The sequence below is a fragment of the Clinocottus analis genome, unplaced genomic scaffold (genome assembly GCF_023055335.1).
Source record: "Clinocottus analis isolate CAN_PGR_092001 unplaced genomic scaffold, fCliAna1.0.p SCAF_10, whole genome shotgun sequence".
NCBI lineage: Eukaryota > Metazoa > Chordata > Actinopteri > Perciformes > Cottidae > Clinocottus > Clinocottus analis.
Window position 1 is genome coordinate 18,478,621 of NW_027175821.1, and position 17,500 is coordinate 18,496,120.

Sequence of the window (17,500 nt, forward strand, 5' to 3'; positions counted from 1 at the left end):
GCTCTGATACGTATCGGAGAAGTTAAAACAGCACATCAGATACAAGAGAACTTCCTCAACCCTCTGACTCTTTCAATCTTTCAAACAGTGTATTTGAGTGGTAGCATTTTATAAAATATTGGAGATATAAGATTTAACAATGCAGGTAGAATATCAACAAAAGCCATTAAAACACAAGATAAACATTTTTTTCCGAGGTTGTCAAAGTGAAAAACTAACCAATATCAGGAGTGAAGCAGCATATTTACAACAGTGTGCCAGACAAGATACATATTAGCTTTAATGAGAAAATCCAACAGATTGGATGGACAAGTCCATCCAATCTGTCAAGTCCTGACATCAGAGTAGATGGTTTCTTCCTCGGATGGTTTTACGTTCTTTCTTTCTGTTCTGCCAGTGTTCCTCTTGGTAAAGGTTGGTGCCGAATATGCCAATAAGTCCTCATTTCTCTGAATAAATAGAGGAACTATATTATAAAATAGCATATTTTATGTTCTAGATACGTGGAGAGGAAAACAACATGTCAATAACTTCTCCAGTGTCATCTTTTCTTCTTAAACCTTACCTGCTGATCGGCTGTTGCAGCATTTGTTTGCAGAGCAACGGCAGCTGCATTTTAAAATAATTACAGATTTAGGATGAATATTTACATAAATCAGTCGTGGTAACTCAACATACTGTGAGAAACTGATATTACCGTTGCAACAGTCACATGTTTTTATCTTGATGGTGTAAATCAGGACGGCAATAACAATCAGACTTATAGTGAGAGGTGCTAAGAGCACAATCACAACTGTGTTGGCCTTCTGCAAATCCCACTTGTTGGGTGCTGAAATTATGCAGAAATGAGCATATTATCAAAGTTAACAGTCTTCCAACCATCGTTGTAGAAACACTTCTCTTGCACAGCGGAGGGGTTTGCAGTCAAATGAAAGATCGTCAGGAGGTGATCAAGGTGTGCGAAGTAGAAGTCCTAGTGATTGGTTAAAGAGCAGACAATGCGCATGCCCCTACATTTACCAAACCCATGATCATGTACTCTCTCCAATGACATGCAGATGGATTTTTGTTTGACTTTATTTTTGGACCAACAACATTTCCTGGTTAAAAAAACAAAAGAATTGCGTCAGAAGCTTTTATTTGTCTTTCACAATATGATGATTGACGATTCTACAGGACAGGATTTCTGTCTGGTGCAGTGTTTATGTTGAAAGTGTGTTTTTGTACAGGAATGTTTGCAAAATAATGTATTGAGTAAACATTCAGAGGGGACTACCACTGACTTTTTAGTCTCACAGACATTTGTAAAGGCAACTTTTAGTGAAAACTTCAATCAAAGCCGTATGCAAGAGCTGCACTGACAGACGGACCGTTTCTTTGACCAACCACTGAAGAGTTTACTTGGGAGGGACGAGCCTCTGCGTATCAACAGGATATGTGGTGAGGTTTGTGGTGCAAGAGGGGAAACGCTCCAAAACGCATCAGAAAGCTACTTTTCATTAACTATACCTGATGATCTTTTACATATTTGTATTTAATTGCAATTTTAAATGCAGGTCTTCAGCATGCACCGTGCATCATGCTGAACGTGAAAGGCAAAGAGGTGACCTTTGAGTCGACTAATTTCACTAAACAGTGATAACGTTGGACCCTGTTTCCATCTGCCCTGCTGGCACATCATGTACATCTGAGAACACGCTCACCAAAGATCAGTCGCCTTCTTTGAGCTGCATGTTTCACTCTGATGTGCCTGTGGGCATTATATATATATATATATATATATATATATATATATATATATATATATATATATATGGGAGTGTATGTGGCATAAATAACTGATGTAGAGTAAGATCTTTGTCTGAGATCTGGTAGGATCAGAGAGTGTGTAGCACTCTTCTGTCCCTCAACAACAACCAAAGAAAATGTAAACTTGGACAAGTGCACTAAAAACATTCACTTTCAACACATGATTTGAATTCTGAATCACTGGGCAGGTTTGGTTTTATAAAAGCCTTCTGCACCGTGACACTTATGACTACTGCATTGTGTTTACTTCACAACCCCATCACTCAGACAACAAGGTGAGAATGACAGGAAGTTTACTCTTGCACACACACACTCATGAGAAACTACTGGCACCATACAAATGTAGTCAAGAATATTTATTATTTAATTGTTTATTTAGCAGGTGAAATTAACATTACAGGTTACAGAGATAAAATATTATTTATGGTAAAACAGACACAACATGAACACCAGAAACAAACAAAAGAAGAACACAATGTCACTCTCTGGTGCACCATCAGCAATGCATGTTGGGATAAACACAAGCCAGTGTCTACAGACTGCTCTGCATTTCTTTTGAATACGTTTGAGATGTATTTGTACTGTGTTGAGTTGTGAAGTATCCCTTCTGTTGAATAACCCTGGAACACACAGGCGACTATGAAACTAAACGTGGTGTCAACATAGAGGACGCTGAACTCTTCCTGCTCATGAGTGTCAAAGACGTCAGAGTGGGCGGGTCTTGGCTGAGGAGGAGGAGGATCTGCATTTGTCCTGGTTGAAAGATCTCTGCTGGCTTCAGTCTCTGGTGAGACCAACAGCTGAGTGAACTTAAAGGGACACAAGTTGAGTCTGGATCTCACCACTCGGGCCTCGCAGACGTCTATGAACACCGTCAGTGTGAGGAGGCGAATGTGCAGAGGAATTATTCAGAGACATTCACACGGCGGATGTTTGTACTCAAATGGATTTTCAGCGTACTATTTATCTGTATCTTTGAAGAAACACAAGTCCAATACAATAAACAATGCACAACTAATCTCATGTAAAGATTAAAAACAAACATCAACATACACTTTATCCATATAATACATGTTGGCTTTCCAAAAATATCTCCAATCAGTGGATTTCACTTAAACAGAAATCAGTGCTGGTTGTTGATTCCTTTGACTGGTTCTTCGTCCTCTTCTCCCTCTTCTTCCTCTTCATCCTCTTCTTCCTGTTTTCACTGGGGATGAATCCAGAGATCGAGTCGTTCAGTACCTCTCAAATTAATAGTTTGAAAGAAGCTGTGACAACGAGTATCAGAGAGGCTTCCTGTATAACTTCCATGCATGTTTTAATTCAAGTTATATTCTTTGTCTTTGCAGTGTGTTTACCTTCAGTTCCTCGAGTAAACCAGGATGACAATCACAATCACGCAGAGAGCCAACAGTGTCCCGAGGATGAGGATGACTGGATCCCATTCTGAAAGCATTAAACTCTTTAATCCTTTTTTTCTATGAAGTCATCCATGACTTGTAGGTAACTCAATGGTAAATAGCTTAAATACTGCAGATTAATATTATTCATTTCATCAAATGTGTAATTTATCATAATGTGTAGTTTATATTTCAATTATGGAAGTTTATGAAATAGTTGAGATGATGTTATATCAGTCGAGAGAGGTTTTCAAGTCTGAATGTTGGGCACCTTTCAGGTAAACGTGTGAAGGAAAGAATAACTAGTTGTGAGATGATGAACGTGTTTAAAGTCATAATTTGCAAATATTTGCAAAAATATTTTTTTACTACTGTATAGCCTGATATGAAAAACAATCCCCTTCAAACATCACTCTGACCCAGTAGCCAATTAGACTTATAGTCAGAGCTGCTAAGAGCACAATCACAACTGTGTTGGCCTTCTGCAAATCCCACTTGTTGGGTGCTGAAATTATGCAGAAATGAGCATATTATTAAAGTTAACAACTATTTTGACAAGAGGTACAATTGCTTTGTAATACTTGATCTACATGGATTCAAAGGTAATCTTTATTAATGATTTATTTGGAAATGTTTGGCCCTTACCTTGAATGTCCAGTTTTGTTCCTTTTCCAAATAAGATCTCTCCACATGTGACCACAGCGCAGTGAAGAGTCCCGGCATCAGAGGAGCTGACGTCCTGAGAGAAGCTGTACACACATTTATCCTCAGGACGTTTCTCACATGCAGCTCTGTTTCCATGAACATACATTAAACTGGGAGGAGAGTCATCTGATCCGGCTCTGAACCAGAACACCCTCTGTTCTCCTGGACACGCTTTCTTCTCAGAGTCTGAGAGGACTGAACACTGCAGAGTCACTGAGTCTCCTGGACGGACCGGCTCAGATGTACGGTCCTGGAGGACAGCAGTGATACCAGGTTCTGGTCCTGGGAAATGATGATAATGATAATAAACATTGTTAAAAATTATTGTTTATACAAACACTGTTCTATAAATATCACACATGTACTATATTTATATATGAACACACACAAACACACACACACACACACACACACACACACACACACACACACACATATATAGGGAATTTAAACATAAAACTGCTAAATAATATTTACCTCCAATTCTCAGAAATGTTCCATTCAAAAATGTCATCTCAACGCCGTGTATTTTTAGACAATAGTAAAGTCCAGCATCGCTGAGCTTTGCTTCACGAATATGAAGCAGAAATGTTCCAGGTTCTTGTTTTGCTGTAATGCGAGGAGTCTTATTAACAACATCAAAATCAAAAGTGAATGTTCCTCCCAAGACTTCAGGTAAGTTTCCAGAAACAAGTCTGATCCAAAACAAGGTTACTTTGAGCAGAGATGTGTCGCGAGCACAAGTCAGAGTCACATTGTGTCCAACACCAACAGTCTTTGTTTCAGAGATCTGATCATCTGTGCATCCTGAAAATATCAGAGGAACACAGATCAGTGATTAATGACAGAAAAAGAATCAGGTATGTCCTGCTAAATTACTGTGAAAACATGACCATAATATAAATGTGTAGCCAAAGTAAATCTGACATTTCTACTCGTACTTACGCCCCACTCTGAGAATCAGCAGTAAATAAAATATGGTCATCATTTTCTTGTGAATCCACTTGAGACTGCAGTTAAAATAAACCATATTAGAAGATGGCATGCCTTAATGTAATCATATGACGTGGGAGGGACCAGTTTCAGAGCAATCTGATTGGTCTCTCAATATTTTCCAACCGTAACACATGAAACAACTCCATCAGCGCACATTTGCTTGATGGTGGCTTCTACAGCTGATAGAGTCAATGTAACATATGGTTTCCAGAAACCCTGAAGTGAAGCAGACACATTGTTTTTGGGATTCATGGGTGAGATATTATCTCTGTCCAGAATACACTTATCCATTTCCTTCCCTCATGTTTAAGCTGGGGTAAGTTAGACCACAATAAAGACATTGTGAAAGTTAAGATCATCTAAATGACACATTTACAAGATTTAAGGGCAATCCAGCAATGACGTATTCCCCATTCCCAAAATGTCGGGGAACTTGCAAAAGTCAAATATCATAATAAAAAAGAAGAGTCATCAAAATTGAAGGAGCAGAGACAAAGACGTCCTGATTCTTTCTTCCAACAACGAGCTCCAAAAACACTGGATCCTACATTTTTTATATTTATATTTTTTTACCTTTTATTTAACCAGGTAAAATCCATTGAGAACCAATTCTCATTTACAATGACGACCTGGCCAAGAGGCAGCAGCACAGTCCACACAAGTGACACAAACAGCAAGACAGTGTGACACATGAGAAAATGACTAAACACAACATAGGTCAATCTATAAGCACTACGTACACACAAAGGCGGATAACTGGATGTTCTTTGTAAAAATGGAAGAGAGAGAGAAGTGAGGGCTGGTCAGCAAGTACAGCTGTAAACTATGACTTGTTGCAGCTTTTGTTTGAACATGTTGAGAGAGGTGAGAGCTGTTAGTTTGAGTGTTTTGTAGTGACTTCCAGTCATTTTCAGCGGCAACATGAAAGGCGTTTTAGACCAAACATAGTACGCACTTTTGGAATGATGAGACTAATGAAGTCACTCGATCTTAAACGGTGATTACTGTCAGAAATGTGCAGAAGTTTTGAGAGGTAGTTAGGGGTCGTTCCTTAAATGGATTTGTAGACCACGAGCAGTTCGTGTTGTGGCCGCCTGGTGTGGAGGGAGGAACAATCCACCAGTCTGTAAAGATCAGTGGTGAGTGGTGAAGGGTGCACATGTGGCAAAACCGAGTGTGTCAGTTTTCTGAGGGTAGTCTTTGATGCCATTTTATAAAATGATATCGCCGTAGTCAAATAGAGGAAGGATGGTCGTACTCACAAGGGTGAATTTGTGAAGGAGGCCTTGTTTCGATACAGGAAACCCAGAAGGTTATTGATGTGTATGTTAAATGAGAGCGATGATTCTTTAAACTCAAAAGCTCCGTATTGCAGGATTTGAGTTATACATTTCTCTCCAAACCGGAGTTTGCATGTTCCCCCGTGTCAGCGTGGGTTCCCTGCGGGTTCTCCGGCTTCCTGTCACAGTCCAAAGACATGCAGCTCAGATTATTTGGGCTCTAAATTGCCCGTCGGTGTGAACGTGAGCGTGAATGATTCAGTGTGGTTACATGCATTCAAATTACTGGCTTAATCGGATTGAAATCGAATTATCCCGTTCATGTAAACACCTTTATTCGAATAACTGCGGTCCGACTACGATCCGATTAACACCCCTGGATAACTCGATCCGACTGGGTTGATAATTCGGACATCCCGGCATGTAAACGGTGAATTGGATTAGGAACTGGACTATGCGCCTTAGCGCATGATCAAGATCCCGCCGCCCTCTCCCTCCCTCCCTCCCAGGTCGTGGCCCAGAAGTCGAAAGAGACGATAAATTGTCACTGCCGGGAGCCGGCCGGCAGAAACAAACAAACATAAAAGTCGGGTTACAAGTCGATACTACCTTCGGTGGGTGTCTCTGCTAGCTCCCTGCTGTAGCCAGCTAGCGCTGCTGCTAGTTCCCTGTTTGCTCTCCGCTAGCTCCCCGACAACCACCGAAGGGAGCGGGGTTCTCTCCATTATGAAGAGTGAAGAGGTCAAGCGGATGTAACCAGAATAATTTAATCTGGGATCTTAATTATTATGTTTGAACTATGTTACTGTCCCCTTCAGTGAGGTCGACAGGTTGTCACGCAGCAGTTTTTCTCTGTACACAGAAAACAGCTAGGAGAGTCAATCTTTTCCGTAATATACAATCTTTGTTACTAAATGTACAAAGATCGATAGAAGTGATAATCCATCTCTTAATAGAGGATCTTTGTTTTTTTATGTCTGCGTTTCAGTACGGTAGGAGTTATGAGGAGGAAAAGATTAGTTTGATTCCGACAGAGAAAAGTTAGAAACTTTAAATTGAATGTTGAACGACGAGTCATTGAAGAGCTGCAGTTTCGCCCAGAGATACTGAGAACTTTGAACATTTGATATCCTGGTGAGTTGGTTGACGTTAAATGCTTTTACCGTTGTGTGTTAGCTTCGTTAGCAAGAATGTTCGGTGATATGTTGAAGTAAATTGTGTATTCTACTAAAACCAGTCAGGATAAATCTCAACGGGATACAAAAAACATTTATGAAGGTGTAATGCTTGTAATTAAATGCATTGAGTTTTGTATGTTTGCTAATTAGTTTCTATATTGTGTGTGATGTTTACAGCCATGTGGTCTGCAGGCCCAGTTGAATGAGTTGTATTAATAATGAACTATTGTCCTGCACATGTGCATAGGCTGGTTTTTTTGTATAGCTTCTTCGTTGGAACCAGAGGTGTTGTCCATCCACCGTCCTGCATGCCATCACTCACCCCATCTTCATTCATCTCACCATCTACCTTCACCTGAAGAAATCTTCATCTCAACCGGACATCACAGTTCACCTGGAGTCCATTTCGCGGGACATTGTTTGTGCACAGGAGGGGGCGGTAGGACATTTGAGATCTCAGGTTTTGATTTGAATGATCAATTGTTGTATTATTGGTTGTCCTATTGTTATCTAATTAAACCTGCTGTTGTGCGCGTAATTCGGGGTGGATCTTTCTTGTCAGTGCAGCCGTCAGACGAGTGACATATTAACCAATCTCCTCATCGAACCTGAATGAAATTTAGATATTCCCCCAATCTTCTGTCTATTCTGCACTGTCTCTAAAGCGACACCTGCAGAGGGGTTACACGGAGATGGCTGTATCACCACAAGATGTAATGAAAACAGCGCCACCTATCGTATTGGATATGACATGCTTTGGGTCAATGATTCGATTTATTCACTGCCATGTATATTAGAATAAGAGCAGTTGCCCCGAACGAGAGCATAGTCCGACTAAACCAAGGTTCTAATTAATATCATCATGTAAACACACTAAGTGTCTCTATTTGTGTTCCCTGTGATAAACTGGCAACCTGTTGAGGGTGAAGCCTGCCTTTCGCCCGATGTCAGCCCTGATGTCAGCCCTGATGTCAGCCCTGCAACCCTGAATAGGAAAAGCAGTTTGGATAATGAAATGGAATTTCTCTCCAAACCCACAGATGGATGTAAATAACTCATTACAGACAAGTCCAATATGAATGTGTCTCCAAAGAGAACCAGACACAATCACTGCCACTTATTAAGTTGGCTTATGGCCTTTGAGTATAAATACATGTCATTTATCTGTAAATATGTATGTCTGTCTTTCTGTCTGCATCACTTATTTGATTTGTGCAAAAAAGATGCTTTCAGTCGTTTGCCAGTGATACACAAAGAAAGAAAAGACAGATTAATTGTTGTGCGAGCTAGTCAATCATCAATGTTGACCCGCCCTCTCCTGGTTGACATTCCCACAATAACAAAGACACCTGACATTTTAATGCAGCCGGTACAACGCCACAAACTCCAGCAATAAGATAACTATCCAAACAGGGTTAAAATAATTAAAAAGACAACCTATCTATCTGCAGCGTGTAACTGGCACTTTCATAGCGTTTGTTAGAGCAGCTCGTTGTGGTTTGCGGACTTCATTTAGGTTTTTTTTGTATTACACGCTTTGTACTTTCACACACAGACAGACACACATTCACAGTCATCACTGACGAACAAATGATGCGTGGAAACTTTGGCATTGTTGTGGCAGGGTCGAAGGTGTCAGTACAAACCTACTTTCCTCACTCCGCTTTAGCCTCAGGAAGCTCAGCTTGACTTATATTCACACTAACATACTAACACACTTGTGTTTCATGATGGTTACTAATGTCACATGAACTTACAGGGAAAGGTAAAGGGTTCAGGAGGGACGGACAAATGCACCAAGTCACGCGATCCCATGAGCTCTGTTCATTAGTAGTTGCTGTCAGAGAGGGAGGTGCTAATCATTCACTGGTCTATTTGTCAAAGCAGATTTATTTTTAACCTTCCTCTTGAGTTAAGTTTGCCTGATTATCTGCAAATAGGTGAGCGAGTGTTGCTTAAGTCTCTGCCTTGAAGGTTTGTCAAAGGGTGTAAAAATGTCCCACCACAGCTTGTGTCTGTCTGTGCAGCTGTTGCATGCAGCGTTGCTGGTTCTTCTCGCTTCATGCAGAAGGCATTTACAAAGTGCTGCGAGACCAGAAAGAATGACGGGTTTATTCAATTGAGTAGTTGTCCACTTACATGTTTTACATTGTGTATGTTACAACATGGAAACTAACTGTGCCTAAAATGCACTGATGTGTTTTTGTCAGCTTTGCTGTACAGTCGTGGGAGGTTATGGGTGACAGCTACACAGCAGTTCATCGGTGAAGACCACAGACAGTCGGCTATTTGATCTCTCACTTTCTGTTTGAATGTGCACATGCATTTCAAAGCAAACATTTAGACTCGGAAAACAACGGCAAGTTAAAAAAAGAGGAAATGACAAATGAACCAAACTATTTCAGAGTGCTGCCAAGACCATGAAGATATCAAGACCAAGAGGCGCTAATGAAGTAAAGAAGGTCGTGAGATGGATGATGAAGAAGTCCATCGTGCTCTTTGTGGCTTTGGCCAAATTTTGTTTCACCTTTCCACGCAACTGTCATTAAAACCTGCAGGCTACCAGCTACGCTGAAGCTAATGCTGTTTCAGAAGTCCTCCTTTTCACCTCTTAGTGTTGACTGGATGTCCAAATTTAGACAATTATCAAAAGTGCATGAAGTATCACTGTAAAACTGGACTCCAGCCGTCGGAACGAGCTGTTGTTGGCCATAAATGGCTCCATTGTGTAAACCAACCGCTCAGTAAGTCACAGGTTTGTTTTCGGAGGCAAGTTACGGCTCAGCTTGCACGACTTCTCGCGATATTGTAAGATCATGCGAGATCTTGTCAGGCTTCAAGTAAAGCGTTTGTGCCCAAACCATTGTGGCTTTGACCAATCAGCATCCTGAGAGGCACCACGGAGAGCCAAATTGTTCAAAACAACAATTCTAATCAATTACATTAATTGTGAATAGGGGCTTGGCCTCGTTACATCAGATCTGGAGAATATTTCTTCAGTGAAAGAAGAACAAAGAACAGCACTGAAGGCATTTCTCAAAGGAGAAGGTGTTTGTTCTCGACTGACGGTGAGAAACAGATCACCAATCACCGACAGAGTACTTTTTGAAAGTGCCTGCTCTTTTCCAAACAATGACGGCTTCGCAGATTGTTCAGTGTAACAAACCATGTGGCAGCCTAATTGAGGGCGAGTTGTGGATTTTTTGGTTGACCAGTAGAATACCATCGAAACGGGCAGGAAATGGAAAACGTGGATTGTGTGACCTGTGTGCATGCTATCAAAATGAATAAACACATTTCTACACACCACAACCTTTAAATACACACGTGCAGTCGAGAAGTCAGTACTTGCTCTTAAAAAAGGAAAAACACAATGGCTATAAAAAATGAAAAAAATCGCAATGAATTGAGTCATGCGATCAAAATAAAGACACTGTATTGAAATACAACACATACTAGAACATGTAGATTTTCCCATCCAATGAAAAAATTTGCCGAATGAAGGAGGAAGGTCACTTTCTATAGCTCAGCCCATCATATACTTTGACTATGTTCCACTTGGTTGTGTGACATCAGTAGTGCAAGACAAGAGTGCTGCACCACAATGAACTCGGGACTGGCTGCTTTAGTCCTACTTTGTACAGTTTGTAAGTACAATTCTTAACTACTTTGAGAAGACACGACCATGTAATAATCTTTTGAAGAGTAAACACTTTACTTGACCTATTTACTTATCGTGTGCTGTCACGCTGTTACTGTCTGTCTCTTTTCTTCAGATGTGATTCAAACTGCAGAGGTTCCTCAACACGTCTCTTTGACTTTGGCTGAACTTGGTGGAAATGTTACGTTGCAGTGTCCAGTTTCTGAGATGGAAGGCAAATTATTTTACTTGTACAAGCAGCCTCTGGGAAATATACTTCAACAAGTCGTGGCTGTTATTCGTCGCAAAATGACAGTTGGTGAAAAATTTGACAACTCACGCTTCACATTAAAATATGAGAAGACTCAGATTTCTCTAACCATCAGAAATATCAGAAAAGAGGACGAAGCAACATACTTCTGTTTCAATGTCGGTGCATTTTCATCCAGTTTTGTCAAAGGCATCTTCTTGGCTGTTAAAGGTAAAACATATTTTACTTGTAGAGTTTGAGCCACATTTATTTTCATGAAGATCAATAATTTCCTCTGATGTCTTGTGACCTGCATCACACAGGTTGTAATCATCAGAGGTCTCTCTACGTGCAACAGAGTCCGCACAATGAGTCGGTCCAGCCGGGCGGCTCAGTGACTCTCCAGTGTTCACTTCTCTCCAAGAACAAAGAGGACAGAGTCCAGTGTCCAGGTGGACACAGTGTGCACTGGTTCAGATCTGGATCAGGAGAATCTCATCCAGGCTTCATTCTCACTCACAGTGACACACAAGAAGAAAGAAGTTGTGCGTACAGTCTGTCCAAAACTATACACAACTCCTCTGATGCTGGGACGTACTACTGTGCTGTGGCCGCATGTGGAGAGATCCTGTTTGGTGGAGGAACCAAAGTGGACACAAGTACGTTTTTACAGTTCAAATCATGTTCATGTGATTGTAAATCAATATAAGATTGTTGGTTAGTCTAAGTGGATACCTTAGCGTTAATACAAACTTGAAGCATTAGTTATCAACTAAATGGTATAACTATTTCATAGAGGCAGTACATTATTAAGTTAGCGCAGTAATTAGTAATTAATTTTCAGTATTTTGTGTGACTCTTTAATGCAAATATAGGAAAGCGTATTCTTGACTTTACACTTTATTGAACATAAACTTATAAATTGTGGTCGTTAATAGTCTAAATGTCACTGTTTAACATGTAACATAGGAATACTCCCAAGAGTCTACAAACTGCTTTCTTTGTGATTCAGAAACTGGGTCCAGTCCAGGACCACAACCGGACCCAGTCGTTGTGCCTGTGCTTGGAGTACTGCTGGCCTGCTGTGGGATTGTGATCATCGTCCTCATTTTCAATCAAAGGACAGTTTGCAAAAATTGCAAAGGTAGGTTCATCATATTTTACTTTCACTTCTGTTGCGCTTTTTGAGATTGTACCATAAAGATCTCAATGAATGAAAATGCTTTGCAGTTAAAACAGAATATGTGAGTTTAAGTTGAAATTCTTTCGTTGTCTCGTTGAGTTATGTTCGACCACAATATAATAGTGAACATCCAACTTCCCTGTCATTACAAACTATCACCCAGCTGCTCTTGAGTAAAACACCACGCCACCCTGACTGCAGAAAGCTCCAATGGAGCAGTTTACTGTTTATTACATCACTTACACGTCTCCGTGAAGGCAAACGTGAACATGTGATCTAAACCACATCGATATGTGTGTACACATTCTGATGGCTTTGTTTCTATTTCAACAGGAGCAGAGATCGCTTCCCACCATCCTGGACATGACAGGTCAACTGTGGATCAGTGTGATGATCTGGTAAATATGTGGACGTGTGTGTCTGCTTCGCACTAGCTAGCAATCTAGATCTGTAGGTGTGATAAATATTCTGCCACTAGCTCCACAAGACACATCTATAAGTGTTGAGTATGTACATACAAAATAATATCTGTCACTAATACATGATTAAGTATAGTGCTCATGACGAAAAGTATGTTCAGATCAATGTAAATTTACTGTAAAATAATCTGCACTCTTGGTCTTGAGCATCCCAAATCTGAAATATTTGTCATTTACACAAATATTCTTTGCAGGATGCTGAAGCAAAGAAAGTTAACTATTCAGCACTGGATTTCTCCACAAGGAAAGTGAAAGGAGAAAAGAGGAAGAAGAGAGAGTTGCCACAAGCGTGTGAGTACTCTCTTGTGAGAGCAGATTACCACAACCAGCAGCACCCTTGTCCATAGAAAGGGCCCCAAAGTCAGAGTGCTCCAGCCTTGGTCTCCTCATTTAAAATAACTGCATCTTCACTCATCACAAATAGTAGAAAATCGATCATTTCAGTTTACTGGGGGAGATTTCCTGAAGTTTCATCAAGCTGAATCGGGCCAGAGCCCCGTTCCTCGTATCGGGCTGACTGAGTTAGTTAGTCAGGATAAGATAAGTCAGGCTTTTCGGTTCCACGAAGCAAGTTTGGCAAAATCACCAGAGCAACTCATCCATAAACTTTAACCTGCTCCATTGCAGGCGAACTTAAGTTAGCTGGATAAGCTGGCCACTCCTCTGGGAATAAAAGGGGCAGCTCCCTTCCTCAGAGATCCCATTGATGATGGAGCAATATCAGTTAGATTAACGTTTCATAGGGAGAGAGTTTCTTCGTTATCATCATGAGGACTTTCTATATGAGCGCTATCGATTCTGCCAACAAGGAATCATTTAAATACAAGACCTTCTCTAACCTACATTGAACACCACACGACGCAGTTGAGCATGGACTGGATCACAAACTGGATCACAGACTAGATCACAGACTAGACCACAGACTGGATCACAGACTAGATCACAGACTGGATCACAGACTGGATCACAGCCTTGGGCTATTTTAAGAGTGGTACAGTTTTGTAGTGTCGCCGATGCGGAGAACATCCAGGGTGATTCAACAGAAGGGATACTTCACAACTCAACACAGTACAAATACATCTCAAACATATTCAAAAGAAATGCAGAGCAGTCTGTAGACACTGGCTTGTGTTTATACCAACATGCATTGCTGATGGTGCACCAGAGAGTTACATTGTGTTCTTTTGTTTGTTTCTGGTGTTCATTTTGTGTCTGTTTCACTATGAATCATATTTTATCTCTGTATCCTGTAATGTTAACTTCCCATGCTAAATAAACAATTAAATAATAAATATTATTGACTACATTTGTATGGTGCCAGTATTTTCTCATGAGTGTGTGTGTGCAAGAGTAAACTTCTCACCTTGTTGGTCTGAGTAATGGGGTTGTGAAGTAAACACAATGCAGTAGTCATAAGTGTCACGGTGCAGAAGGCTTTTATAAAACCAAACCTGCCCAGTGATTCAGAATTCAAATCATGTGTTGAAAGTGAATGTTTTTAGTGCACTTGTCCAAGTTTACATTTTCTTTGGTTGTTGTTGAGGGACAGAAGAGTGCTACACACTCTCTGATCCTACCAGATCTCAGACGAAGATCTTACTCTACATCAGTTATTTATGCCACATACACTCCCAAAATGTATACTAATATATATATATATATATATATATATATATGTCAGTGGCGGGCCGTGGTGTGTTGGTGTTGGCCATTAGGCCAGCTGTGATCACAGCAAAACAAAAGTGTCACAGACCGCCACACTCGTAGTCCTCTCCACCACACAGCTCCACCATGAGCATATGGGGCGAGTGGACTGACCTGCGGAGCTGCAAGGCGCGCGTCACGCCGACCCTCACTTTTTTTGCGCAACGGGGTTTCAGATCCCTCTTAAGGGCGATATACACTCTTGCAACTACAGCTGGCCACGCAGTTGCGTCGACGGACTCGTTTTGGTTTATGGTTTCCGCCTTTTCCATACTCCAGAACAGTAGATGGCGCAACGGCAGTAGAGTCGACCTGCACACCGATGTTTACCGATATCTCCCTCCATGAATTCACCTCCATCTGCGTGTCCTGATACTCCGTCAGACGGGTTGTATAAATGCTCATATTTGTGGACCTCTTCAGCCAAACGTTCTTCAACAGGATCCATTGTTCGTGTTCCTGCTGTGGCTTTTAAAAACAGAGGTATTATGCTATGAAACCAGAAATGCGAGACCCAGAAAGGACGTGGTTAGCAGACCAATCACAGTCTTGCGGGCTGCGAACGGCTCGCGTAGCTTTGTCAAACATTTTGGGCAACGCATGCAAGCACGCAAAATGGCTGATGTGACGACTCAAGGGGGCTCTTGCGGCTCTTGCGTGCTTGCGTCTCTGCGTAAAACCGAGTATAAATGACCTGCGCGTTGAAACTCCTTTGTCCGTGTTTCAAGACGGGTTGGGTGGGTTGCCGACATCGCTGCAGACCCCTGACGCCCTTTACGTGGGCCGATCACCGCCCTGGCGACGCAACACGGCCCTAATGACAGTGTGCCCCGGTCAACGGAGCCGGGGGCTTGTCTCTCCCCGGCAGTGAGAGACGTCACAAGCACATCACCCACGGCCCTGGGAAGCGGCGAGGTCCGGGCTCTCTAAATCACACGACCGCAGCCGGCGTGCCATTCGGCCCGAGCCTTTCCAAGCCGACTTAGAGCTGTCACGGCGCACTACAGTGGAGGAAATGCACCGGGCAGCACAGCAAGGGGAGAGCACAACCCGTCTTGTCAACAAAAATGCATGTTGTCCAAATCTATCAACAAAACCGCCACACTGACCCTACATTGTGCAGACATGAGATTGTAGCACAGCTGCAGCGGCAGAAACTTCGTCAAGGAGAGGCCACAGGTAGAAGCACCAGCTGCCCCAGGTGCAGCAGCAACTACAGTGTTGTGGACAGTTTATGATTAAATATGACTGCAAATGTAAAAAACAGTAACATATACAGCATTTCACTCACCAGACGCACGTAAACCTCTGTGGGAAAGGGGTCATCAGGGCCCTATTCCACGTCCTATTATCCAGCTTAACCTAACGAGATGATTGACTACAGGCAGGCACGTGCACAGACAGACCCCGAGTGGTGCTCAGGCACCTGCCCTTTTGCCCTGGATGAGAAAAGTGCCCTTTCTGCTGGAGCACAATTTTTTCTTCATTCATGGGTATTCATGAATACAAATTACTTTATCTGTCATCAATTTCCCCCAAATGTGTTTTGATACCTGACGGGGCATTAATTTGAGTTCTTGGGAGGGTTTCGCCCCGACATGCTGCGCGGAGATCACCAGGATGGACTCAATGATGGCGGTGTAGAAGTGCACCATCATTGTCTTCAGTAGGTTGAATTTCTTCAGCTGCCTCAGGAAGAACATCCTCAGCTGGGCCTTCTTAGTGATGGAGCTGATGTTCAGCTCCTACTTGAGGGCCTGTGGTGGTTCCCATCTTCAAGAAGGGGGACCGTAGAGTGTGCTCGAACTATCGTGGTATCACACTACTCAGCCTCCCGGGAAAAGCTTATGCCAGGGTGCTGGAAAGGAGACTCCGACCGCTTGTCGAACCTCGGATTCAAGAGGAGCAGTGCGGATTCCGTCCCGGTCGTGGACCAGTGGACCAGCTCTTTACCCTTGCGAGACTACTGGAGGGGTCTTGGGAGTTTGCTCAACCAGTCTACATGTGCTTTGTGGACTGGGAGAAGGCTTTCGACCGGGTAACTCGAGGGGTTCTGTGGTGGGTGCTGCGGGAGTACGGGGTGCCGGATCCGTTGGCACGGGCTATCCGGTCTCTGTACGCCTGCAGTAGGAGTTGTGTCCGTATCCTCGGTATTAAGTCAGACAAGTTCCCGGTGGGTGTTGGCCTCCGCCAGGGCTGCCCTTTATCACCGGTCCTGTTTGTGACTTTCATGGACAGGATTTCTAGGCGCAGCCGGGGGGCGGAGGAAATCCGGTTCGGGGGCCTCAGGATCGCCTCTCTGCTGTTTGCAGATGATGTGGTCCTGTTTGCTTCCTCGGACCGTGACCTCCAGCATTCGCTGGGGCATTTTGCAGCCGAGTGTGAAGCGGCAGGGATGAGGGTTAGCGCCTCCAAATCCGAGGCCATGGTTCTCTGCCGGAAACCGGTGGATTGCTCCTTTCAGGTGGGGACAACATGCCTGCCCCAAGCGAAGGAGTTCAAGTACCTGGGGGTCTTGTTCACGAGTGAGGGTAATGTGGAGCGGGAGATCGACAGGCGGATCGGTGCGGCTGCAGCAGTAAAACAGGCGCTGTACCGGTCCGTCTTGGTGAAGAGGGAGCTGAGTCGGAAGGCGAAGCTCTCTATTTACTGCTCGGTCTACGTTCCAACCCTCACCTATGGTCACGAACTCTGGGTCGTGACCGAAAGAACGAGGTTGCGGATACAAGCGGCCGAAATGAGCTTCCCCCGTAGGGTGGCCGGGCTCAGCCTTAGAGATAGGGTAAGGAGCTCGGACATCAGGAGGGAGCTTGGAGTCGAGCCTCTGCTCCTTCGTATCGAAAGGAGTCAGCTGAGGTGGTTCGGGCATTTAATCC

At 42.8% G+C, this 17,500-nt stretch overlaps 1 protein-coding gene and 1 long non-coding RNA gene across 2 annotated transcripts; one reads left to right on the top strand and one right to left on the bottom strand.

Annotated features, from left to right (window-relative positions):
- Nucleotides 1-2,880: 2,880 nt before the first annotated feature.
- LOC137793976 (uncharacterized) lies at nt 2,881-4,126 on the bottom strand. Its single transcript, XR_011078269.1, has 3 exons — nt 3,855-4,126; nt 3,168-3,255; nt 2,881-3,016 (listed from the first exon to the last, which is right to left on the bottom strand). It is a non-coding gene; the product is annotated as an uncharacterized lncRNA (long non-coding RNA).
- Nucleotides 4,127-10,760: 6,634 nt separating this feature from the next.
- LOC137794736 (uncharacterized) lies at nt 10,761-13,267 on the top strand. Its single transcript, XM_068591765.1, has 5 exons — nt 10,761-11,489; nt 11,582-11,917; nt 12,271-12,402; nt 12,775-12,839; nt 13,115-13,267. The coding sequence occupies exons 1-5, from the start codon at nt 11,237-11,239 to the stop codon at nt 13,265-13,267; spliced, it is 939 nt and encodes a 312-aa protein (XP_068447866.1). The 5' UTR covers nt 10,761-11,236.
- The last annotated feature ends 4,233 nt before the right edge of the window (nt 13,268-17,500 follow it).